Genomic DNA, 27,086 nt, shown 5'->3' on the forward strand with positions numbered 1-27,086 from the left:
AAGTGTGTCATTAAGGCTACTGGCTAAAGTGTATGTTTTCTCATCACCACTCTTCAAGATAATGCCAAGAGAACATTATATGAATTCTACTACATGGCAGTTTTAACAGTTGGATCATGTTGAGCTTGCATCAGAATTTGTTGTGAATAATCAACTGTTAATTCTTTTTTTCTCCATCATATTTTTAAAAAAGAAGATAACAATACTCTTTCATGTTTTTCTACATTAAAAACTGTTCTGACTCCTCTAATAGTGACTTCTCAGTTATGTGAAAGAAAATTCCATGAACCTCTGATTTTAGGTATTTTTCAGCTCAAGAAGTTCCTGAGTAAATGAGAGAAATAATTCTGATTCTTTGGACTAGCAAAGAGATACAGCTGCTTAAAATTCTAGGCATTTGTAATATTTATTATATTGAATGGAATTGTTCAATTAACCAGGTATTGATATGAACAGGGTCACAAACATTAATTAATTAGATAGATTGGCACTCTTATTTTTTAAAAAGCAAATGATCTAAACTTAGGAATTCATTTAAAATATTGATTTTATGAGTTTATTAGAAATAAATAGAATTTAGCAAAAATAAATTCTGTTAATATCCCTTTAAGATACTCATTTCAGTTCTTTTGAGTAAATACCCAAAAGTGAGAATGCTGGATTATATGGTAGTCTTATTTTTAATTTTTTCAGGAATTGCTGTGCTGTTTTCCATAATGGCTGAAACAATTTACATTCCTACCAATAGTGTACAAGGGTTCCAATTTCTCCAGATTCTCACCAACATTTGTTGTCTTTCATTATTTAGGTAATAATCATTCTGACAGGTGTGAGGTGATAACTCATTTTGCTTTAATTTTCACTTGTCTGATGATTAGTGGCATTGAGCATTTTTTCATAGATCTTTTGGCCATTTGTATGCCTTCTTTGGAGGAATGGTATCACCAGTCATGGTAGTCAAGATATGGAAACAATGTGCACAATGGAGGTGTCTAAAATAGTCCAACTCAGAGAAGCAGAGAGAAGAAATGGTGGTTGCCAAGGACTAGGGGAGGGGGAAATGGAGAGCTGTTAATCATTGGGCATAAAATTTCAGTTCAGCAAGATGAGTAAGTTCTAGAGATCTGCTGTACATTATAGTCAACAATAAATGTACAGTTAAAAATTTGTTGAGAGTAGATCTCATGTTAAGTGTTCTTACCACAGTAAAACAAAATTTTTAAAAATTAAAATTAAATTCTGGCAGGGAACCACAGTCTAGGTTATCCAAATGCAGGCCTCCTCTGTCCCTCTGGTGTGTCCTATTTAGCCCAGAGCCCATCTGTGAACTGTGAGCCCCTCTGACCTTCGTACTCTAGCAAATAATGAACATTCAGTATAGAATGCTCAGAACATTTTTAGCTCTGGAATTGCTTCCTATAATGAGAATTTAATTTATGAGTGTAATTTTGATTTAAATAATTCTCATTTCTTTCCACCAGAAGAATACTAAATTGATGCAGATAGATGTGTAAAGCATTTGCTATGTAATCAGTCTTATTTGTAGCATTGTATGCACACAATATCAAAGCATGCAAATATATATTAGGAACATTTATTTTTAAATGTAACCTAAAAGTTATCAATACTGGACTATGCAATGGAATTGGAGCCTTCTAAGAGAAAAATGTTTAGAAAGTCATAACTGAATGAATGCATGGCACCTCAAGAGCCTGGGTCAGAGAGGGTTGCTGATTAAGGAATCTGGAAGAGCTTTGAGTGAAACGCACATCTAGTTCCTCGAGTCAGCCTCTGGATAAGGATTCATTGAAGAATAGATACTCAGGGACAGGATTTTCAGCATATGCCTTTGTTCTTGTGGGGCTGAGTTAGCCAAACAATTACCAAAAGGATGGCCATAGCCAGTAAACTCACTACATAACATAGTATAAATCAAGAAAGTTTGAATCTCAACAGAATTTGTGAGAGATGAGTTAACAGAGTATTAGGAGGCTCCTGGTGAGACTCATTTTGGAATGGATATGAGGTTACTTACCTTTTTAATCTTAGTAAGAATTAAGGACATGTGGATGTGGTCAGGTATTTTATTTATCATTTGTCTACCCCATTTTATTTTATTTACTAGTTTCCAAATTGCTCTGTGGTATTATTGCACAATGTAACAGTGCCACAGAAAAGCAACAAGCCTAGAGATCAGACCAGAAGTCTTACTAGGAATAAGGAAGAAGAAGGAAACTAGTATTTAGTTTCAAAAATATTTGGAAGGCTGTCAAGAGATTAGGTTAAAATTCTTAGGGAGGATAATTTTATAGGAATATTGGGAAGATATCTTTAGTAAATAAAACTGTCCATCATCAGAATGGGCAACTTTGCTGAACAGTGAGCTCTTGTTACCAGAAGTGTTCCATCTGAGGTAAAAAGAACCTGAGATGAAGAAAGATTATATTATAGGATCTCCAGGGATCTTTCCAAATCATAGATTCTGAGAAAATGATAATTTTTGTTTATAATTTAGTGAATTATTTTGGAGCCGTAGGCCACTTTGATCATTTAGTAACTAGAGTTTGAGAAATAGAGTTCCCCTGTGAGCTCTTCCTCTGGGGTGAAGTCTCCAATGATGGAATGCAAGAGTGGGAAGTCAGAAAATGTGAACTGCAAGTCAGGACTCCTGGGCTCTGACCCAGGCTTGGATAATAACTGTATACCCTGCACTTAACTTTGGATGGTCTTATTTATCACTATGGTGTCCTTCAGTTTTAATTTTACGGTTTCCATGAAGGCGCAGTTGTCAGCTCCCCTATTCCTCATCTAACCATCTGCCTTAGTTGATACTCTGTCATACTCTTGGAAGCAATTACTCAGTGAAACCATGTGTATTAATGCCCTGAGTTAATTTCAGTTGATATGTAGTATGTTTGTTAAATGCATCCTTACTGTGATTTTTAATCAAGCAAAAGAAGAATCACATCTACATGAGTCTTCAGGAAGACTAATGATGTGTCAAAGTATAGACTGGCTTCATAAACTGGTATTAATATAATATAATTCTAAAATTATAGCTATTTAATACTTGTGGAATTTTTCAGCCATGGAAATTTAATAACCAAGGAGAAATTTATACATAGAAAAAATGTGCATAGAAACAAAAATCAGAATATAAATGTTTATTTCTGACTCCCTAAATTTGAATAAGGCGATGTTTCAACCTAAAAGAAATTTTTCCTGAAGTTGTAGTGTCCACAGTTATTTAAAAAAAAAAAAAAAAAAAACAATTAACAGAACTGTATGCATCTTTGGCACCACTTTATTGGCAACATTTCTTTAAAGATAAAACCAAATATCTGATTTTATTAAGAAAGGACATGAATTAGAAATACTCAACATTGATCAAATCCAGTTATGGCTTTGCATTCTATAACTTAATTTAGGGCTATCTTTAATATGCCAACATTTTCCAAGCTATAATTACTATATGAAAAATATTGATCAAAGAATCTGATTCTTAAGAAATTTGTGCATGATTATGGTTTATATTTTATTATCAAAGTTGGAAAGATCCTACTAAAAAAAATAAGATATTCCCCAGTTCAGTTTTTGGGAAACTGAAGCATTTACATTCAAATCTTCAACTAATTTCTTACTCATTATTTTTCATAGCATCTTACAATTTTGAGCTCATGCTTAGCTTTACAAAATTCACTTGACTTTCCCCGAAGTTGTTATTTTCCCCAAATAGCAATTTAAGGTCTGGTAGACATTTCCAAGCCACTGTTGTTGCACATTACTGCCCTAAACCATAAACTCAAGTTCCTTGAACAAGTGGACTTTGGAAGGATTAACTTGGCTTCAGATGAAGTATTTTGGTAGCAAAAAATATTTGAATTTAAAAAGTATATTTACATATACTTTACATTTGCATTCATATATGTACCACTTACTGTGTTGAAAATTTAATGTTTCAGTTACTTTTCTAATTCTGTATAATTACAGCATTTAGTGTGATAGCAATTCAATTAAATGGAGGTTATGACAATATACAGCAATGCATATGGGCATTGATTAAGGTTAACCATGAAGGAAGGCTTTACAGTCTCTTGTAAAGAAGTCTTGATTCTCAGCTTCCTAAATGTATAACTGTAGTCTTTTTAAGAGAGAAGATAAAAACTGAATTATTATTATCCTTAATAATTGCTTGTAACGTAGTTCTGCCCCAGTGCCCAAAAGGAAGAAATTAACATTTTTGTGTGTGTGAGCCTTATTAATTGTTATATCACATTAGGGGGAAAATCTACTTTGGTCCTGTTTTACAAGAGTGGTTTATTACATGCAGGGGAGCACTAAAACATAATATATATCTAAAATGAGCTTTTAAAAATGTTACAGATGTATACATATTTGTTAACCAAGCTATGGGTAAAAACATAATCCTAAATAATCAAAGAATAAAGTATGTTTCTAGATTTGTAATGAGAACAGCACAGATGTCAAAAGGTTGTTTCTTTCATTCTTTTTTATTTTCCATTTTGTGAAGATTATATCCATAATTTCACATTACTGGTTAAAACTATATTGTAATGATCGAGGTATGCAGTTAACATTATAACATCATCAGACGAAGAACCTGGAATATATTATTTCTGGTGATAACTACCTATTTAATATGCTATGCACTTGACCTAAGATGATAATGGTGGCATCTCTGAGCTACTTTTTTCAGTGTTTAATAAGACAAGGAAAAGTCTGTTAGATCTGTTATTGGCCCTGCCCATTTTACTGGAAGGTGTCAAATAAACTGCTTCTAGGCCTAAGGAATTTAAAAATCCCCCAAGGCTTTGAACTTGTCAGTAACTTCCTAGAACCTTAGCACCATGTTGCTATATTTGGAAAGGTTCTCAAAGTTCAGATCATAAATGGAATATAAAAAGTGTTGGCTAAGGTTCGTTATAGCATTATATTTTTTTAATTTGGTGAAATATACATAATATAAAGTTTACCATTTTACCATTTTTAATTGAACAACTCACTGACGCTAAGTGAATTTTGGTTACAGCAGCATACCCCTTCCAGGACCATAGTCTGTTTAGGTAGCTATCGCTGTATAACAAATTAACATTCATATAGTTTTGCAACCATTAACCAGTAACCATCTCCAGAACATTTTCATCATCCCAAGTGGAAACGCTGTGCACCTCAAGTAATCATTTCCCGTTCACCCTTCCCCTCAGCCCCTGGTAACATTCTGCTTTCTCTTTCTGTGAATTGGGCCATTCTAGGTACCTCACATAAGTGAGATCATACAATATTTGTCCTTTTGTGGTCTGGCTTATCTCACTCAGCCGAAGTTTTTGAAGCTCATCCATGTTGTAGCATGTATCAGAATTTCCTTTTTTAAGTCAGGAAAATACTTCGTTTTATGTATATACCACATTTTGTTTATTCTTCCATCCATTGATGTTTCCACCTTTTGCAGTTCTTATCTTAGTATGCATCTATTTTCTTGCCCTTCACAGCACCTACCACATTGTAGGCTCACACTAAATATCTCTGGAATGAATAAATAAACATAATAAGAATTCAGGCATTGTCTTTAGCAATTTTGTCCTGAAGGTATATTGTTCATAGAAAGATAGATGCCCTTGGTTTGGCATTTTTAGGAGAAAAACAAAACAAAAACCTTTCTCATTTGCTAGGCTTGTGATGCTACTCATGTGCTGTTTCAGATACTCTTGGCTCCTTCATCTCCAGTTACTCATGTGACTTCCAGTTTTGCACAGGTTTAACCAGATTCATGTAGGTGCAGACTAACAACTTACCGTAGGCTGAGCGGCCTACCTTCCCAGGGCTTCCCTGACACTGAGGTGCAAGACATCTGCAGAAACCCACTTAGAACTCACTCGTGCACAACTTGTGAGGGAGCTAATGTGAATGATCATGGGTCCGTTCGTGACCAACAGGGAATAGGGCCAAGTGGATACATGCTTTGCTGTATCACCTGCTAGGCTGACCATCAGAGGCTTACCACTGAGAATTACTAACTGTCTTGACTTTTTGGTAGATTGAGTTGAATTGTAGATAGGAAGTGAAACATTTTGTGTTATGCTCTAGCATTACATCCTTGGAAGAATTCCAGAAATTAGTGCCACATCAAACATTCAAAAGATGCAAGAGACGTGGTCCACATCATATTTCCTGTTCAGTTGACCTGCATTGTTCCTAAGAAAAGTTAAGCAAAACTAGATGGATCGTGGAAGATGACAGCAAGCTGCTGCCAGATTAACCAAGTATTAGGCCCAATTGCAGCTGCTGTGAAAGATGTGGTATCTAAACTGGAACAAATCAACACTGTGCTTGGCACTTGATGTGCAGATACTGATCTAGCAAAGCTGTTTTTCTTGATTCCCATTAGTAAAAAGGATCAAAAATGTTTTCTTTTACATGAGAATATATAGCCGACATACTCACTTCCTCACCCTGGGGACAATGAACACTTCTGCCTTCTATTAGAAAGAACATCACACTAGTCCTCTATATATTCATGACATTGCTATTTGGACTTGGTGACTAGAAATTAGAGATATCCTAATGAGAAAAACCAGGTGGTACCCTCAACATTCTGACGGAAAATCTGAGTTAGGTCACCCAGTTCATAAGGTTTTTCTAGTTTACACATTACTGCAGGTGATAGGTGACAGAATTACTAAACTTCCTGTCGTGATGTAAGAATCCCCTTTCCTCAAATTTCCGTAACATTCTCCTCACTCTTTTTTAAGTTGTTACTGGCAGCTGCCTTTAGGCTTTTTCTGATAGTCTTTTTCTAAAGCACCTTTGGCTTTTACTCACACTTTCCTCATTGTCCTTCCAGCTCTGTCCATTGCCCAGGTCCACTCCCATATTTTAAAATTTTGGTTACAGCATCATACTTCTTCCAGGACCATAGTCTGTGTTAAGTATCTATCTCTGTATAACAAATTAACTGAAAATTTAGCCAGTTATAGCCAATAATCTTTATTATCTCATAGCTTCTTTGTGTCAGAAATTTGAAAGCAGCTTAACTGGGTAGTTCTGACTCAGGGTCTCTCATGAGGCTGTGGTCAGGACTGGCCAGACCTGCAGTTACCAGCAGGTTGACTGGTGCTGCAGGATCTGCTTCCAGGGAGATCATGGGTCACTGAATGGCTGTTGGCAAGAAGTCTCAGTTCCTTTTCAAAAGGCTACTAGAGTATCCTCATGACATCACAACTGGCTTTTCCCAGAATGAATTAGCCAAGAGCAGCCAAGTTAGAAGCCTCACTGTCTTTTTTTGACCTAGACTTCTACATTACATACCAATATTTCCACAATATCCTAGGGGTTTCACAGGTCGACTCTATCCAGTGTTACAGGAAACTCTAGGAAAGCATGTATACCAAGAAGCAGGGATCACTGAGGGTATTTTGGAGGCTGGCTCCCACATTATCTTTGCATTCTGAAAGCAGGATATGTCACACGTGGGAATGTTACCACAGTCTATTTATTGGTTGACTTGGAAGACTGCCAGTTTTGAATGGATCCTACAGTAGAGACCACTCCAGCAGGTCCAGGCCATGGTGCAAGTTGCTGAGCTAAACAGTTTCTATCCTCATTTCATAAATATTCTGCTGCCACTCATATGTATAATGAAATCCCATGTAACTTTCATTTGTTTTTTGTTATTTTGATTGTCATTATTTAGGGGGCTGGGGAAATAGAGTTACATTGTTTTGTAGACTAGTGCAACTGGTCAAATAGATCTTTTAAATTTTAATATACATTAAAGCTATTAGTATATTTTGCTCTTTTGTAGTCAGAGCTCAAATGAGTTTTATAAGCTTGGCAGGAAAACACTGACCTTGCAGTTTGTCATCCTGAAGAATACTTTTCCCTGAGAAATTGGTTTGCACATCCCAGGATTTGAATGGGACATTATTCAGAAACTAGGGACTTTTCAGTATAGCCACAAAAATCCTCTATCTGGATTGTTCAGATATGCTAATATAACTTGTTTTTTTGGATGCTTAACTGAATCCAGTAAAATGATAGAAATATTTGGGGGGGTTATGGCTTTATATTTTTCTTGATGTAAAAAGATTGAACCTGCTAGATAGTATAACAGTTAATCTTGTTTGTTATTCATATCTAAGAATTGATGTGAAAATCAAATGAGATCATATATGTGAAAGTATGCTGTACACTATGCAGATAATAAATAAAATGTAGCAATAAGAGATAACAATATAATCTGGGAGTTCAGTATTTTAAGCACTTCTCATTGCCACATTTTGATGGTAATGAATACCTTTAATAGTTTTGTGTATTCATGGTAAAGTTACATGAATTTTCTACTGTGTAGAAAATTAAATATTCAGAAGTTTGCCTTTAAACATACTCAAAATAAATTCCTGATAGATTTAACATTTGTTTTAAATGAATCTATAAACAGGATGAAGTTTTTGTATAATTTTGGAAATAATAATATATTTTTATAGCTCTCTACTTGAAAATACTTTTCAGCCCAAAAACATAAGATTGTGTTAGTGAAAAGCTTGTGTACCAAAAATATAGAAATACCATAAACAAAAATAAAATAAACATGAAGGAGAAGATATATTTTAAAAAGCATGAAAATGTTAATATCAAACAATATATTGAGAAAAAAGATAAGTTCATTATACTACTGGAAAATGAAGTAATTGAACAAATAATTCATGGAAGAAATACTTACGTCTGAAGTCGTATGTAATGAGAATTCATTTTAAATAAAGGTGGATTTGTTTTTATCAAATTAACAAAAACATTATAGAAACAATGCTGATGAGAGTGTAGTGATAGATGTAGATTTCTACAAGTTTCTTTGAAAAATCAGTTGGGCAGCATGTATCTAAAAACCTTAAAATTGTCATACCCTTTGACCCAGTTATTCACTTTAATGGAGTCCAGCCTAAAGAAAGCATCACTGAGGCATGCAGACTTTAAAATGTTGTCACATAAAAGTGAGAATCTTTTTGTGTGAGAGAAAAGCATTTCACAACTTGATCACAAATACTCCCTTTAATATTGATCCTTAGCCTATGGCTCAGATGGCGTTATGAGACAGTAGAAGTAAATGACATGGTTCATATTATACTATGTTTTACAAATGGGAGAAACCAGGATTTAAAGAAGTTAACTAATTTTCTTTTGAGAGATCAAACTTGATAGGGCCTGAAAATAGTTTACTATATTTGGCAGCTGTGAAATCAGCTATCCTAGTCAATGATTCATCATTCATTGTCTTATCAGATCTAAAGGGCTCGTTCTAATTTTTGTACGTTTAATTTGATATTCTTACATAATTTCTTATTAAAGGTTAATTACTTATTGAAGATGAAAGCTCATCTTGACTTCACAGTGATCTCTCCTTATCCACCAAACTGATTTGTCATTTGAGAGTTCTATTTTAAATTAAAAAGAAATTAAATTAAAACTCAAGTCAAAAAGTTATGTGCTCTCTTTTTGTTTTTCTTTAAAAAGAAATTTTAATCTACTTTAGGTCGGTAAATATTCAAAATTTAATTGTTTTTATGCTCATAAATCAATGCAGAAGGGTCTCCTGGATAGAGTATGTATTTATAATTGAATCCACTGGTACGTTACTGAATGGCACAGTATGCCAGGCTTTCAGATTATGTTTCTACAGGATTATTTCAATACAGATATTTAAGATTACATGTTTGCTTATACCCACAACAAAAACTCCTTTGAAATGACCAAATTAGTACAAAATAAGCAAACTTATGTTTCAGTGTTGGAAGAAAGGAACAATATTAGTAATTCTTCAGAAGCTTTGAGCTCTTTCTGTAGACCACAGTACACAAAGGATTGGATTTAAAGGAATAAAGACTACCTTTATAGTTAAAATACAAAGGATGGACCTTCTGAGGGAATAAGCAATAAGATTTCCCCAGTAGAAGCCCAGATTTGGAGAATTAGCAATCTGTAGATATCAAGAAAATATATTTATTCATAAATGGCTGTTTGGGGGACAAACTGGTGCATTTGGATGGATGCTTTTGCAATACCAGACATATCAAAAGCTTGAAAATTTGCAAAACTTTTAACTAAATTACCTGACCGATATACAACAATGGATGTTTATTTTAACGTTCTTTTTGCATTGGTAACAATTTTTTAAAAGACGTAACTTTCCACAAATAGAGTATCAATTAGGTAAATCATGGTAAATTGATACATACTGTGCAACCATAATATAGATCTTAGTTGTGCAAATATAAAATGCATACGAGATTAAGTAACTGTCTGGTAGGTTCAGTCTTTGTGTGTGTGTTTATGTGTGTGAATATCTGAGTCCTCTCAACACCTACTGAAGTGGAATTATTTTTATAGAATATTGTAAAGTAAAAAGACAGATTATAAAACAACTTATAGCTTGATCTTAAATTTATGTAAATAAATTTTTAATTGCCTCATAGAATGATAGCAAAATATGAAGACTAGTTACCTCTAGTTAATGAGATTTGTGAATTTTCTTTCCTAATGATTAGCAGCAATTTCTAGAGTTTTTTCTACACTGATTTATTCAAGTAAAGACAGAATTTTTTTAATTCTGTGAACTGTGAATTTTAATGTAGGATACTGTGCAGCATTCATGAGACAGAATTACTAAACTGTTTGTGCACTCCTTGATCTTAGTAAACTAGGACATGCTGTTCTATAACCAGATCCAGGAGGGAAAATGCACTATCTCATTTGAAGGATGCAAACATGATTAGTCAAAAAAGAAACTGACTCATTTGAGAGTTTTATAGCAAACAAGGACAGAAAGTAGTTTGCATAATTTTCTCATGCTCCTTTTATAGTGTTTACCTTTTATAAGGCTCTTTGGAACAATTGCTAGCCACCTGTCAATAATGTGGCCTTTTATAGACTCAACCTTTTATTGTTCTCCTGTCCTTGACATATAAAAACAGTCTTAGAAGAAGTCATTGTTAAATGTGGTGGGCAAAATACTAATTTTAAATTTAAAAGGCTGTCTTTTGTAGATTGAACTAAGGAGAGAGATTTGAATGACATGAAGAGAATAGGCATGTTATAAACTACTCTTTAGCATGAATAAAAATAAATTCATTATTTTATCAGCATGTTTTTGAAGTTTAGTTAAGAATTATATTTAAAGCACCAGTTGATGGAAAACAAAGCCAAGTAGCATTCATTTAAAGTTGTTGTAACAATTTTGCATAACTTTGCATCAGTTTCAAGTGAAAATATTTGTATTGTGAGACTAACAATTACATGAATATTTTGGATATGTAAGCAGTTGCTTTAACTTCTTTTCAGTGGCATCCAGTATTTTTTTCTTGATTTACATAAAATCTGTTGAGCTAAGTGTTCTACATATATTTATTGACCTACATCCTAGATGTGCTTTGCAAGATACTGAATAAACACAGTCCTACAAATCTGTATGCTGGAATACATTTCCATTCATAAAGAGAAATTATCCAAGCCTTAAGTAGAAAGCTGCCTATCTTTTGTTTTGCACAATTAGATTCCAGGTCCTCTTTACATAATCATGAACAAGAACAATAAATGAAGCAAGATTCAAACCAATGGAAATTCTTTCTATTCTTGTTAAAAAAAAACAAACATCCCTACACACACACACACACACACACACACACACACACACACACACACACACACATAACTTTTCCAACATCACTTCCCACTCTTAGTAATACGAGATGTGGGGCTGCAATTTAACATTTATGCATAGACATATGAATTAAGTATCACTTCTTATATTGTCTGTGGGAGATGACTTCATGCTTTCCTTAACAGAGGTTGCATATTGTGCTTTCAAATTGCACTTTAAAATATTTGTCCTCATTGAAACATGGTAACTAATTGTACTAACAATTCTTAACTGTCAAGAGCGATTTTAGCTGTGAACCTTTTTCTGTTCAATGTATGATTATTTTAAGACTACTTGGAGAGCAGAAGTAGACAGCCCTTCATCAGGTGGATAGTAGTGAAGATCTGAGTTTTCAAGAGTTCTGTTAATTGGACACATGTACAGTACCCAAGGTGCAATGAAAGATAAGACAACAGCTGAGGCCTGCAAAGTGAATGGGTTTTCTTCAGGTTCCATTGTGATTACATTACCACCTCTACTTTCTCTGGTGCCTTCATGCGTTTTATTTTCCTTTAGTATAGTGTGTATTTTTATAGATCTCTGGAATTTTCTTGGGATATTCTATCTTCTGGTTCTCAATGTAAATATACTTGGAGTAAAATAAATGGAACAGTGTTATCTGTAAGTAGCTGGTTAATAGGAATCTATGGTAATATTTTTGGAATGGGAATTGAATTGAATTTGAATATAGAATGTATGCTTTTTCTAGTTATCTAAGTAAACTTTAGAAGTGCTTACTTATTATCAATGTATATGAAACAGTGTAGAAATTTTCTTGAACTCAATTTCTTTCTTTCTGCTGGCATTAGCATGAACCATAAAATGCGTTGGATATTAAGATCTACAAATCAGTTCTCTCTTTTCTGAACAAAATAACTGAGGAAATTCATTCAAAAGCCAACCGTGAAACTTTAAAAGACATGATCAAATCAAATGTTGCAGAAGACAGGCAAAGTTCTGTTCTTAAGGGGCCATAGAGCCAGTCTATTATTTAGTAAGAAATAAATAGCAAAGATGTGTGGAATTAATTATAAAATTTTATACATATTGCTATACTCCTTATTGAGAAGGGTCCTAGGTTCTGATTCCCAAACTGGGTATTTAGAAAATCTCTAAGAGAGAATCAACAGCTTTATGAATATGTATTTTCCTTTGTCAAATTACAAATAAGATTAAAATATTACCAAGTATTCCATACTGACAGATGTAACAAATTCACTGACTTTCTTAGCTTGTAAAGTTTGGGTATCAGTGCTCTGGGAAGACTGTTTCCCTGAATGTATTTTAAGCCCCTTAATACTCTTTACATATGAACTTCATAAAGCAACGTAATGGGTATGCCACATATCCAGTTCTTATTTTCATGCAACTGTGGTTAGTTTGCACAGTATTTTCAGTCAATCTCTTCTCTATTTACAATTCCATTATTCCGTTTATAATAAACTTCACATCTTCAAGCTGTAAACATCTTCCTAGTTAAAAGTAAATGTTTAAATTAAATTATAAGCATTCTTTATATTTTATTCTTTATAGGTGAATTATTTTGTATAGGAGTATCTAAGTCTCCAACTCTAAACTCTAGAATAAATCCTAAAATTAAAAGTCAGAACTGGAAATTGAAATCCAAGATGGTTTTGTTGTTCATTCAAGATGTAAACTTGGCAAATTACTTCCCTTCTGTGTCACTTGTTTTCTTCATACATAGAGTGAATCTGTTAGCCTAGTTTAGTGATTTTTACTTTTTAGCAACAGAAACCTCTTCTCAGACAAAATCTTATGTATTAATCTCAACATGTATAAAAAATAATAATAATAATGGAGCTTTTCTTAGGGAAGCAGGGATGAGGGAGGAGGGCAGTGGGGTGGGGCTGAGTGTCTCTACAGCCCGACCCTGTATATTGTCCCTCACCTTCCCACACAAGCTATTGAAGACGGCCAGAGTCTGCATCAAATGATTCCTCAAATGCCATGGACCACATTTTGAAAACCATGCCGTTGTATGATCTTTAAAATTCTTTAAAATTTCGAAAATAATATAATCTCAATTTTTATAAATTTGTCTGTTAAGGCCCTGAGAATCCTATTAGCTACCTTAAAAAAGGAAATGATATATGCAGATGTCAGTAAGTTTTCATCTGTGCTAAGAAGGAGTCTAAGGTAAAAAGTCCACATTTCATACTAAAGCTGCTGACTTCCGTATCCTGTAAAATTGCTCTCTAATGCCGAATGGTTCATTTTTAGGAAATGAATAAGTTGATAAAACTCCAAGGAACCCTTGAACATGCAGACAATTCCCAAAGTCTTTAAGTTAAATTTTAATTCTCTTACCCATCTTTACAGTCACTGAGGATGTGAGAAAAATTAATTTGGGGGGTAAAATTAGAGGCAGAGTGTGCTAAAATGAATTTTTCTACTTCCTAGACTTGGTTACCAGGAACATCTGTTAGCACACGTATATACAGCTAGTAGACTCTTGCAGTCATAGTATGTACACCAGTAGAACATGAGGGAGAAGAGAGCATGATTTGCAAGATAGTTAATTGCTCAGGAAAAGGAAAACCTGCAGTAGACAAGATTCTTCACACGGGGCCATCTTCTTTGCCACTTATGGAAATGGATTTGATGGTTATGAGGCAGGAGTAAGGGGTTTTCACTGTGCCTAGTTTCTGATGTCCTTTATGAGCAAGGGTCATCTACCTACCTCAAATTAAGAAAATGAATAAAAGCAAGTTTCCAGTAATCCCAGAAGGACCCAAAGTGAACTTGTCCCAGCTGTTACCTTATATAGACACGGTGACACAGTTCCCCTTTTGAGTATAGATCATTACTTTGCAACAGTCATGTACAGAGACCTACTTTAGAACACTTCAGGGAAGTGAATGTGCTAGATCTGGAAACGTCTTTCTAGAATGTGAAGTCACTTGTAGTTTTCTTCTAGTAGCACTGGTGTCTCTTGTATTGTTTGTAGGTCCGTGGGGCCGGTGCATGGGAGACGAATGTGGTCCAGGAGGCATTCAAACCCGGGCTGTGTGGTGTGCTCACGTGGAGGGCTGGACAACATTACATACGAACTGTAAGCAGCCTGAGAGACCCAGTAACCAGCAGAATTGTTTCAAAGTCTGTGACTGGCACAAAGAGTTGTATGACTGGAGGCTGGGACCCTGGAATCAGTGTCAGCCTGTGATTTCTAGAAGCCTGGAGAAACCCCTGGAGTGTGTTAAGGGGGAAGAAGGCATTCAGGTGAGAGAGATAACGTGCATCCAGAAGGAGAAAGACATCCCTGCAGATGATATCATTTGTGAGTACTTTGAGCCCAAGCCTCTCCTGGAACAGGCCTGCCTCATCCCCTGCCAGCAGGACTGCATTGTGTCTGAGTTTTCGGCCTGGTCGGAATGCTCCAAGACCTGCGGCAGTGGGCTCCAGCACCGGACCCGTCACGTGGTGGCACCCCCCCAGTTTGGAGGCTCCGGCTGCCCAAACCTGACGGAGTTTCAGGTGTGCCAGTCCAGTCCCTGCGAAGCCGAGGAGAGCATGTACAGCCTGCAGGTGGGTCCCTGGAGCACATGCTCCACGCCCCACTCGAGACAAGCAAGGCAGGCGAGGAGACGCGGGAAAAATAAAGAACGGGACAAGGACCGGGGAAAAGGAGTGAAGGATCCGGAGGCCCGTGAACTAATTAAGAAAAAGAGAAACAGAAACAGACAGAACCGACAGGAGAACAAATATTGGGACATCCAGATTGGATATCAAACCAGAGAGGTTATGTGTACGAACAAGACGGGGAAAGCTGCTGATTTGAGGTAAGGTTTTATTACCACTAACTGCACGAGTCTCTCTGTCAAGATCATGGGCTGGAGGGTACTTAAGACGTGCTGTCCTAGATCCTGGAGTTCGTATGTGCACCACCTAGTACGAGCTACCCGCAAGGGGGACATTTTCTACTTGCAGTCATTTAAGCGTATGTGGGTTTCCTGGAGTTACTTCTGTTTTGCTCATTTTTAGGTGCTAGAGTTAATTTAAATTTTCCTGCCCAAATCTAAAGCATGAGGGGTTCTCCAGGAGATGATACTGCTTCTTCAGGTCAATAATGTTTCCACCTATAATGGAAAAGAAAAACTTAAGAGGCTGGAGTTTTGGGATTTTCAGTTCAGATACTTATTTTAGTGAGAATAAGGCACACTTGTGATCTTTCCAAATTTATAGCAGTTTCAAAATTATTCTATAAAAAAAATCTAAACAACAACCCAGGGAGTTAAACCTAAGAATAATTCCTTTCACATTTTATAAAATGGAGTAACTCTCCCCAAATAAGGAAAGGGGAACCAGCAGAAAATAAGGTAAGTAGAGGTTATTTAATCATGAGTAGCTTAATTTAGAAAACATGTGAATTAATTGGCTTCATTTTCTAGACAGAAAATATATTTGTCAAATTATCTCTGGGCAAATAATGACTGTATGTTGAAAGACTTTCTCATGTATGATTTATTTCTTGTGAAAATATTCATTGAGGATTATCTAAAGGATATGAAGTTCTCTGGATATTCTAAATTTTGCTCTTGGATAAGTGAGACCGTCTGGGAGTGGCTTATCTGGATCATTTGCATAATTGCTTCTTCTGAAATATTTATGCAGCTATGATTTGGACTGAACTGAGAGAAATTAAGGTAACCACTCAGAATTTTATATCATATTTATTGTAGAAGTGACATTGAAAGTGTCATCTACTCCATCACACAGTCTGTTCTCTTGATTAAAAACACATAAGATAAATTTCACTGAAGTATCAACCCCTGCGCTTCTAGTGAGCATCTGGATTGTTTTCCTTATGGCCCCTGGAAATCTCATAATAGATCACGTTTTCCTGTTTACCTTGGCTCTTGGGACCATAAATAGGGCTGTGTGACAGGCTTGTTGTTTACTAACACCCCCTCCCCACTGGTTTCATCTTTTTCTCACCCTCCTTATTTTCCTTCACTCATTCTTGTCTAGTGATTTTGCTGTCTATGGATTTTTGAAAGCTGGTTGAAAGCCTTTTTGGAGCAGAATATAGTTTAAATAACTGCGTAAATAAACAAATGATTTATATGCCTAAGCCAGTTTCTCTCATCGTAGCATTGTTCTGTTCGCTATCTTTAGGATATTTGCTACTCCTCCGTTGTACTTACACAGTTGTATTTTGTTTCAGCCATGCAGTAATTTGCTCTCTCTCCATTCTGAGGTCATCAATCCTGAACTCTTTTCCTGGTCTTGCTAAACACTGCTTCTCCTGCCTTGTTTCCCCAGGTTCCCTGTAACTCCTTCAGTGCCGGGGGAGGGGGATTGTGTGTGTGTGTGTGTGTGTGCACGCGCGCCTGCCTGCCTATCTTCACCTCTGATTCTGTATCATGTACATTTTCAGTTCAATCCCTGTTTTATTCTTTTCTAGCTGTCCTTTTTCTGGTGATTTCCCAATCTCTTTTCCTGAAGTATCACAGTTATATTAGTTACTTGTCTCCCACCATGTAATGGAATGAGCCTCCAAGGCAACTTGAGTTGTCTCCTGCTGTCACTGGGTTAATATTCTCGTAGACATTTAATTTCATGTTGACTACTCAATTAAAAGTATAATTAGGATAGTAGCTCCCACTGCATAGAGCCTAACATTCTCATCCAGTTAATTGTAAGCAAATAGATTTTTAAAATCTATAGATCATCTCTTAGGTGCTTATATTCTGTTAGAAATACCATATCTTCCATAGCATCTTAGAAATGCCATATATTCCAACAAAATGATAGTTGCATATATGTTATAACCTATTGGGGTATAAATTAAACTTCATGTTAAATTGGTTCTTTTTCAATTTTTATTGAAGTATAGTCAGTTGACAGTGTTGTCAATTTCTGGTGTACAGTACACTACTTCAGTCATATAGGAACATGCATATATTCATTTTCATATTCTCTTTCACAAGTTTCTACAAGATACTGAATATAGTTACCTATGCTATATAGTAAAAACTTATTGTTTACCTTTTTCTTATATATTAATACCTAAAAATCTCAAACTCCCACTTTATCCCTTCACACCCCCTTCCCCCTCTGGTACCCCTGGTAACCATAAGTTTGTTTTCTATGTCTGTGAGTCTGTTTCTGTTTTGTAAATAAGTTTGTCTTTTTTTTTTTTTTTTTTAGATTTCACATAATTGATATCATATGGTATTTTTATTTCTCTTTCTGGCTTACTTCACTTAGAATGACATTCTCCAGGCCCATCCATTTTGCTGCAAATGGCATTATTTTATTCTTTTTTATGACTGAATAGTATTCCATTGTGTAAATATTCCTCAGCTTCTTTATCTAGTCATCTGTCGATGGACATTTAGGTTGTTTCCATGTCTTGGCTAGTTTGTTTCTTAATATCTCTCTTATTTGAGAATTATATATAAGAATAATATAAATAAATATATATAACTAAGAAAATTAGTGAAGAAGAGGCAGTATTAGGTATTTTGCCCTTATTTTTCTCAAACATTACACCATACCAGTGAAGCTAATAAAGTGAAGAGTAAAGAGGTAACACCAACAAAGAACAGGACCGCAGATGAAGGACTTGATGATGAAAGTGTTTCATTTTATATCAAATTCAGAATTTTATCATATAAGAGAATACAAAATAATAAGGCTAAAAAACTTCTAGTACAATAACTAAGTGCATTTAGCTAAATAAATGAAAGAATCTTGGAGAAGCAGTTCATAGAGCAAATAAAAATAATTTTAGTAGAATTGCTGCTAGAAGTTCAAAGCTAAAGATGGTAGTTTTGCCCTGCTTTCTGCTTTCAAACAGGCTAAAATCGACGAGAATGAGAATTTAATTAATTTGTTTTTTGTTTGGAGTGCAGTTGCTTTGCATGTAAAGAATAAAAAGAAGGAGGGAAAAATAAGAATTTACCCCCTTTTCAGTTGTTATACCCAAAGTCCATATTCATTCAGTGCTTAAAAATGTTTTCATTTTAAATGCTAGAAGAAAAGATAGAATGTTAAAGTCTTAAAGAAGGACACTTTAGGCCACAGAATGCAAAGGTTATACAGGAAACGACTAATCTATACGATTATATTTATTTGAAAAAAAAAAAAGAAAGAAAATTTTGTTCAGGAAAAAGGTTAACAAAGTTAAGATCCCGGTAGCAAACCAAGAAGAAGTATTTGTGATACATAAAATTGACAAAGAACTAATTTTCTTAATACATAAAGAACTCCTACAAATCATTAAGAGAAAGGTCCAAAATCTAATATAAAAGTCAGCAAATGTTCAAGAGAATGAGAAGACAAGCCACACTGGGAAAAACATTGGCAAGACACATTTGATAAAGGGCTGTTATCCAAAATATAGAAAGAACTCTTAAAACTCAACAATAAGAAAACAACTGGACTGAAAAAATGGATCAGAGACCTTAATAGACACCTCACCAAAGAAGATATACAGATGTCAGATAAACATATGAAAAGATGCTCTATATCATATGTCATCAGGGCAATGTAAATTAAAACAACAATGAGGTACCACTGTATACTTATTAGAGTGGTCAAAATCCAAAACAGTGACAACACCAAATGCTGGTGAAGATGTGGAGCAACAGGAACTCTCCTTCTTTGCTGGTGGGAATGCAAAATGGTACTGCCCCTTTGGAAGACAGTTTGGTGGTTTCTTACAAAGCTAACCATACTTTAACCATATGATCCAGCAATCATGCTTCTTGATATTTACCCAAAGGAGCTGAAAACTTAGATCCATGCAAAAATCTGCACATGGATATTTATAATAACTTTGTTCATAATTGCCAAAACTTGGAGGCAATCAAGATGTTGTTCAGTAGGTGAATGGATAAGGAAATGGTGTTACATTCAGACAGCAGAATATTATTCAGCACTAAAAAAGAAGTGAGCTATCAAGCCATGAAAACACATGGAGGAAACTGAAATGCATATCACTAAGTGAAAGAAGCCAATCTGAAAAGGTTACATACTGTATGATTTCAACTATATAGCATTTTGAAAAAGGCAAAACTAGGGAGATAGTAAAAAGATTAGTGTTGCCAAGGGTTACATGGGAGAGAAGGATGAATAGAAGGGCACAGGAAATTTTTAGGGCAGTGAAACTACTCCATGTAATACCATCATGGTTGAAACATGAGTAAACCCATAAAATGTACAACATCAAGAGTGAACCATAATGTAAACTCTGGGCTTTGGGTGATAATGATATGTCAGTGTAAAACATTTGTAACAGATGTACCACTCCACGGGGAATGATGATATGGGTGAGGCGATGCATGTGCAGGGGCAGAGAGTATATGGGAGCCATTTGTATTTTCCACTCAATTTTTATGTAAACCTAAAACTGCTCTTAAAAAATAAAGTCTATTAAAAATCAACAAAGGACAGGATCAGGTCAGAGAAGATATGCTAATCCTCATCATAGTTAAGAAATACAGAAGAATTTAAAATCCCATTTTCACCTGTCAAATTATCAAATAAAAATGTTTGATAGTGTGTTCAGGGATTACAGCCTCCATTTGGCCACTAAAAGGACTCACTGGAATCAGCATACAGTTACATTCATGGTAAGATTTATTACAGTGAAAGGATACAAAGCAAAATCAGCCAAGACAAGTGTGCGTGGAGAGAAGATGAGAGGAAACAAGAGTCAAGCTTGCAGGGTCCTCTCCCTGTGGAGTCTCACAGCCTACCCTTAACTCCACCAGCAAAGAGTTGCAACAACGTGTGAGGCATCATCTACTGGGGCAGCTCATTAGAGACTCAGTGCCCCCATGTGTTATTGGGGTTGATTACATAGGCACCCTCTCCCTAGTGTGTACAAAAGTTCCAAACTCCCAGGAGGAAAACTGGTGTTCACCATAAACCACATTGTTTAGATGAACAAATTAGGTGCAGTGAGCCACTCTATCATCTAGAGAAGTTTTATCATTAGAGGAAATTTTATATCAATATAGGGAACTGTTTACTGGTCAAATTCCCAGATGGCAGCCAAGGGCCAATTCTGCAAGCAGGCCTTTATAAAGACAGAAGTTTGAGACTTGCTGTTTTATCAAGAGTGCTATTTAGTATTAAAGAAATTGGGGAAGGAGGCACTCTGATACACTCTTGGTGGGAGCAAAAATTAGTACAGCCTATCTGAAAAATAATTTTATAGTATGTATCAAAATTTAAACTGTACATTCCCTTTGGCAGTGATTCTGTTCCTAGAAATTTTTTCTAAAATATATCTAAGTGTGTAAATATACGTGCAGCTCTCATTGTAGCATGATTTGTTACAGAAAAACAACCTAAATCCCACTAATAAAGGACAATTAAATCATGGTACTTCCATATGTGGAATGCAATGCAGTTATTACCATAGGAGGGATGTATCTCAGTTCAGGATGCTATAACACAGTTTCACAGACTAGGTGGCTTATAAACCACAGATAAATTTTTTCCTCATAATTTTGGAGACTGAGAAGTCCACCATCAAGGTATCAGCAAGTCTGGTGTTTGGTGAGGACTCTTCCAGGTTGCAGACTGATGACTTCTCATTGTATCTCCCACGGCAGAAAGAGGGGAAGAGAGCTCTCTCTAAGGTCACTTTATAAAGGCGCTAATCCCATTCACGAGAGCTCCACCCTCATGATAACCTCCCAAAGAACCCATCTCCTAATAGCATCATGTTGATGGTTAAGGACTTCAACATATGGGTTGGGGCAGGAGGCACATGTTCAGTCCATTGTGGTATGTGACTTCTAATTAAACCTGAGGAAGTAATAAAGGCAGTTTTATTTTTCTCTCCTGCCTTGAAATTAATCAGCAATACCAATAAAGAAAATAATCACTTCTATCTACAGTAAAAAAAAAAAAAGAAAAGAAAGAAAATGGAAAAATGAATAAAGAAAGCAGCCATTTGAAAAATCTGGATGTTTAAGTTGGAGGAATCTAGGAATCTAGGAATCTAAGGCATGAAGGAGATTCCTTTAAAGTGATTAGGACACAATCAGGGAAGGTCCATTCAAGGATCTTCTCCAGGGAGTCTCTCGGTTTTGGGGGTTGGAGCATGGACAGTCCTAGGGGGGAGTGTGGCTGGAGGAGTAATTAAGCAGGAATATCACTTCTCTTTTCTCCTGGCTGAGTTAAGTTGTCAAAGGTGAAGTGGAGAGGAAGAGGATATTGGAGGCAGACACTTCCAGATTGCAACAAGCATAGCTTTAAGGCTTTTAAGATTTAAGGTTTTGCTGTCAGCCACCCTCACCTCTGGAAAGCTTTTGGCTGTCTCCGCTCACCTCTTCTTGAAATAAAAACCTGAATTCACATATGAAAGGCACATGTTTCAAGAAGAACTGTGAAACCACTGCATGTAATACAAGAAGCATTTAGTGCCAACTTTTGAAAATATCCTTCATTTGAACATGCCTTGTTTTATTGTATTGTGTGACAAAGGCAATTACTTGTAATTATAAATCCTATGGAAACATTGCCAAGAAGTGTGGGAAACTCAGCCCAGTAAATTCCAGAGGGAATAAGAATTAGGATTTAAAGCAGATTTCTGTTGGCTAAGCCAAAAAAAAAAAAAAAAAAAAAAAGTAGATTTATCCAGGTTCTAGATAACTCCATAAATCAGACATTTTGGACACAAATATATAAGGATAAAAAATAACTGGTTCCATAAATATAGTCAATATATCTTTGACAAAGAAGCAAAAGCAATGCATGGAGCAAGGATCGTGTTCAACAAATGGTACAAGAACAACTGAACATCCACATGCAAAAAAAAAAAAAAAAAAAAGAAAAGAAATCTAGACACAGACCTTACACCTTTCACAAAACTTAACTTTGCCTCCGGCAACCAAGATGCCCCTCAGTAGGTGAATGGATAAAGAAACTGTGTTTGCATTCAGACAATGGAATATTATTGAGTACTCAGTACTTAAGAAGAAATGAGGGATCAAGCTATGAAAACACATGGAAGAAACTTAAATGCATGTTACTAGTGAAAGAAGCCAGTCTGAAAAGGCTACACACTGTGATTCCAACTACATATGTGATATTCTAGAAAAGGCAAAACTATGGAGACAATAAAATGATCAGTATTGCCAGGGATTAGATGGGAAGAAGAGATGAAGAGGGGAATACAGAAGAGTTTTAGGTCAGTGAAAATACTGTGTATGAAGTCATAATGATGGATATGTGCCAGTTATACTCTCATTCAAACCCAGAGAATGGACAGCAAGAGTGAGCCTTAATGTAGACTGTGGGCTTTGAGTGATGAGGATGTGCCAAAGTAAGTTCATCCTTGGTAAAAAATGAGCCCTTCTAGTGAGCGATGTTACTAATGGGAGCAGGGGGTATATGGGAAATCTCTGTATCTTCCTCTAGCTAAAACCTCTGCTCTAAAAGAAAGTCTTAAAAAAAAAAAAAACTGGGTAATACATAAAGAGGAGAATAAACTAGTAACCCTTAGAAATACTGACATATGGATGGGAGTATTTTTTCTCTCATTTTGTTATCAATTTTGTTTTGCCTTTTTAGTCTCTATATAAATTCAGCCTTAGCATTGTAAATAGTAATGAAGCATGCTCATTTTTTTCCCTAACTTCTTACTTTTCTGACATAGCCTCTCAACTTCAGAATTACCTCTGTTGAGCAGAAAATTTTATTTCTTCTCAACAGTCCATCTCTTGATGCCTGATTGCTGTTCACTTCAGCATACTTGTTTACTATATCCTTCTCTTTTGGGCTTGCTCTCTAGAATGGTGTTATAAAAGTTGAATATAAAGCTAGTAGCTTTACAACAATCTGAAAAGTCACTGAATCAACAAGAGGGGAATTTAAGTAATGGATAATTAGGAGATATAAGTACTTAATAAGAAAAGGGAGACCTAAGCACTCACCGCTGCACAAGATTGAGTCATTTAAACTTTCTGGAACTCAGTTTTTTCACCCATTAATATGTGTGGAGGGTGATGGGCAGTGATGAGTGAAAGGAGGAGGAATCTGAAAAAATCTCTAAAACCTTTCCAAGCTTTATGATTCCAGTGAACCTTGAACCAAAACCATACCTAAAGCAGTAAGTATAAAATCATAGATACTTTTCTTGTCAGAAAGTTAATTAATTTTCAGTTCCATGGATCAGTTCATAGTGCAACACGGAGGAATGTATGTGCAGTGCCCATGGATTAGAACAGCTCTTACGATCTTGAAAGTAACTGCAAGTTTTTCCCTAGGATGATGTTCTGTTTTGTTCCTCAGGGCCCATCCCCTTTGCTATGACTCTGCATCAGTGAAATTGCAAATCTAGTCCTAACCTTACCGGAAAGTAGGGAGTAAACGGCCTACTTTTTAGAGTAACGCTGACTACTTCTAGGTTCTTCAGACTCTGTTTATAAAATTACTATTTCTCATGCATAAATAGCAGGCTTTTAAAGAACTTTCTGTATCATTGCAAGTGTCGATTTGCCCTCCAGATACTCATCAGCATTTCTCATGAGCTTGCCAGAGCTGCTTGCTGACCACATCTGAAGGAAGTATGTTGACATTCTTCTGTAGATGGTACGTGGCTAACCAGAGAACCTTTACTTCTCTCAAAATGTAGAGCTGACTGGGCATTTATTATGTTTGCCCCTAGAGAGCCACTCTCAGCCCTTCGAGATCCTGCTCATACGCCTGGGGGGCTGATCTCTAAGCAGCACATTGATAAGGCTTCCTTGTTGTCTTTTTCCTGGTTGGACTTTACCCTCGGGAGGCAGCATGCTAGCAGAAAGTGGGAAGAGAGGGGAGTTGGGGATTCATTCCTGTCTTCTGGGTCCACCGTGGCTGAGTTCCTCTAACAGAAGACCCTGTCCAGCAGTCTCCTATGGCTCTTTGTCTGTCTCAGTGCTGGGAAGATCCTTTCCTTGGTCCCTTTATCGCCTTGGGGTGATAAACTTCCCAGAGTTGTTAGTCCCAGAGTGTTTCACCACCCTTTGGCGGTTTCTCTAAATACTGCCCATGCTTTTGTTAATGATCCTTCTATTGTACTCTCCTGAACTAAGCCACATAAGTTTGTAGTTTGTTTTCTGATAACCATGATGAACACCAGAATATAGTGTTGGAGCCAGAGAACTACCTCTGTGTCATTGCTAGTTCACTTATTTATTAATTAATTTAGTCTTTATTTACTTTTTTGTACAACAAAGTGCAAGACACCCAGACGTTCTGGGCACAGGAATATATAGACCCAAAAAGAAAAAAAAGAAAAACCAGAGACCCTAATCTCAGGGACCTGTTCTTTGCTGTGGAAAGAGTGGCACAAAAAAAAATCAATATACTATTGGAAGTCTTATGTCTATATGTGGAGAAAGAGGGAGTGCATACAAGTGACAACTGAAGTAGCAAGTTCCTCATAAAGGGAGGCTGGCAGGATGGAGAATGGCCTCACAGAGGAAATGCTGCTAGAGGTAAGGCCTAGGAGGTATGCACAAAGTATGCACCAAAGGAAGGTGAATGAAGGGAAAACGTGGGAACAGCAGAGCAGAGGCACTGAGATTTGATCAGTAGTTGTTCATTGTATAAGGATATGATGCATGTAGATTATTCACACATCTAGAGATTGTGTTATAAAGGAATGAGCAGCTAGGCTAGTAAAGAAGCCAGGGAAGTTCTTGGAGGTCAGGCTTAAATGTTTTGACCTTATATCCTGGGTTAGTCATCTCCACATTTATGGTGATTTGAGCACACCCCAATGTATGTATTATTTACTTATAAATTAAACCAAACACTATTATAAAAGTATGCTATATATTAAAAATCATAATTGAAACTAAACATTAGATAAAGAAACAAGGAAATAGTATTTTCCTAATTATTATGGATTCATATTATCTTTAGCTAAAATCTTAAGACAGACTCTCCATGAAGGGTACATTGTTAGTGGTAGTGATTTTTATATATATATTCATTTTATCTTTTAAATATATATTTCATTTATTATATATAAGTAAAATTATATTGAAAAGTAGAGATTTATGAATATGATTATCATGTTATAATCATTTAACCAATAAGTGAATATTATTTATGCAGTTACTATGGGTCCAGCACTGTGCCAGGTACAGAATTAACTTTGCAATTATATAAAAAATTTTTTACATTTAAATATTTTTTAAAGATTGCTATATATAGAATAAAGCAAATATTATTATTCCTATGTTATAGATGGCAAAAAGTGAGTGTCTTATGTTTTAAGTACCTCCCCCAGGTCACCTAAAAAGAGCAATATTAGAGGGCAGTGAAAAAAGCCTTAATCAGGGTCGACCAGCTGTTATATGCGACCTGAGTGCTGCCTTGGATATCTGGGAGAAAAGATGGTTCACATGAAGGCATTTCGAAGAGGTAGCTTAAGCTCATTCTCAGCAGTACATGAATCCATGTTTAAAATAATGTTCTTGACAACTTCTGTTTTAGGGGACCCAGCTTGTTGGGATCTGAGTAGATTATCACAGCCCCGCCCTCTCTGTAATGAGCCTGATTCCTTGCAGAAGTTTCAATCTTCTCTTTTTTTTTTTTGACATGTTTCCGGAAAATGCCCCATTTAGATTACTGAGTATAATAGTGGGGAGAGAAATAAAGCCTGCACTTAACTATAAATCAGTGAAGGGGAAACATATACACTTTCATGCTTCTACCAAAGATATGTATCTGTTAATTTCAAAATACAAGAGCAAATGCACAGTCAGAATAAATGCCAGTAACCCTATATCTACTTTACGAAACCAGCATCGGTCAAAATTATAAAGTGGGAAAAATTTCTTCTGTTGATTTTTATATCCGCATTTACCATCCCTCACTAACCATGATATTGTTCTCTTCAAACTTATGCTTGAGTTTATGCACATCTCCCATCCTGATCTATTAACCTAAAGTATTACCCAAGTTCTGTTTTTTCCACTTTTCCTCAACTTTATTTCATTCCTTGAAAAAGGGTACTTTTTAAGTATTGTACAAAAAAAAAAAAAAGAAAAAGATTGGTCTATTCATACCATGTCAGGTCCCAGAATTCAGTGAAAATTGTGTTTTGTTAAATATTCAAAGTTTTCTCAGAAGTTATGATATACTATGTAAAGAAATCCACTGACACTTATCTACTTATAAGTATACATCCACATTCTATGTAGTAACAGTACATGAAATGGCTAGATAATCTACTTCATGAAAGAAAGACAATATTATTTATAGCCCCATTCAGCTAAGACAATGCTAGCATATAAGCAGCCTCCGATAAATGTCAAAGTATGAAAATTTAAGGGAGTCTTTGGTTTTAGAATTTGAGCCTTTTAGTGAATAATAGGGGGTCAAGTAAGGTCAATGGGAA

At 35.7% G+C, this 27,086-nt stretch overlaps 1 protein-coding gene across 8 annotated transcripts in view; it reads left to right on the top strand.

Annotated features, from left to right (window-relative positions):
* THSD7A (thrombospondin type 1 domain containing 7A) overlaps positions 1 to 27,086 on the top strand; it is a 555,025-nt gene that overhangs the window by 325,349 nt on the left and 202,590 nt on the right. For all 8 annotated transcript variants that reach the window (XR_010381671.1, XM_064487540.1, XM_031454966.2 and 5 more), the window contains one exon: positions 14,679 to 15,510. Coding sequence is in view for 7 of the 8 variants with exons in the window: in XM_064487540.1 (XP_064343610.1) it covers positions 14,679 to 15,510 (832 nt within the window). In the remaining variant the exon portion in view is untranslated. The remainder of the gene's footprint in view (positions 1 to 14,678; positions 15,511 to 27,086) is intronic.

Source organism: Camelus dromedarius, chromosome 7 (genome assembly GCF_036321535.1).
Source record: "Camelus dromedarius isolate mCamDro1 chromosome 7, mCamDro1.pat, whole genome shotgun sequence".
Lineage (NCBI taxonomy): Eukaryota > Metazoa > Chordata > Mammalia > Artiodactyla > Camelidae > Camelus > Camelus dromedarius.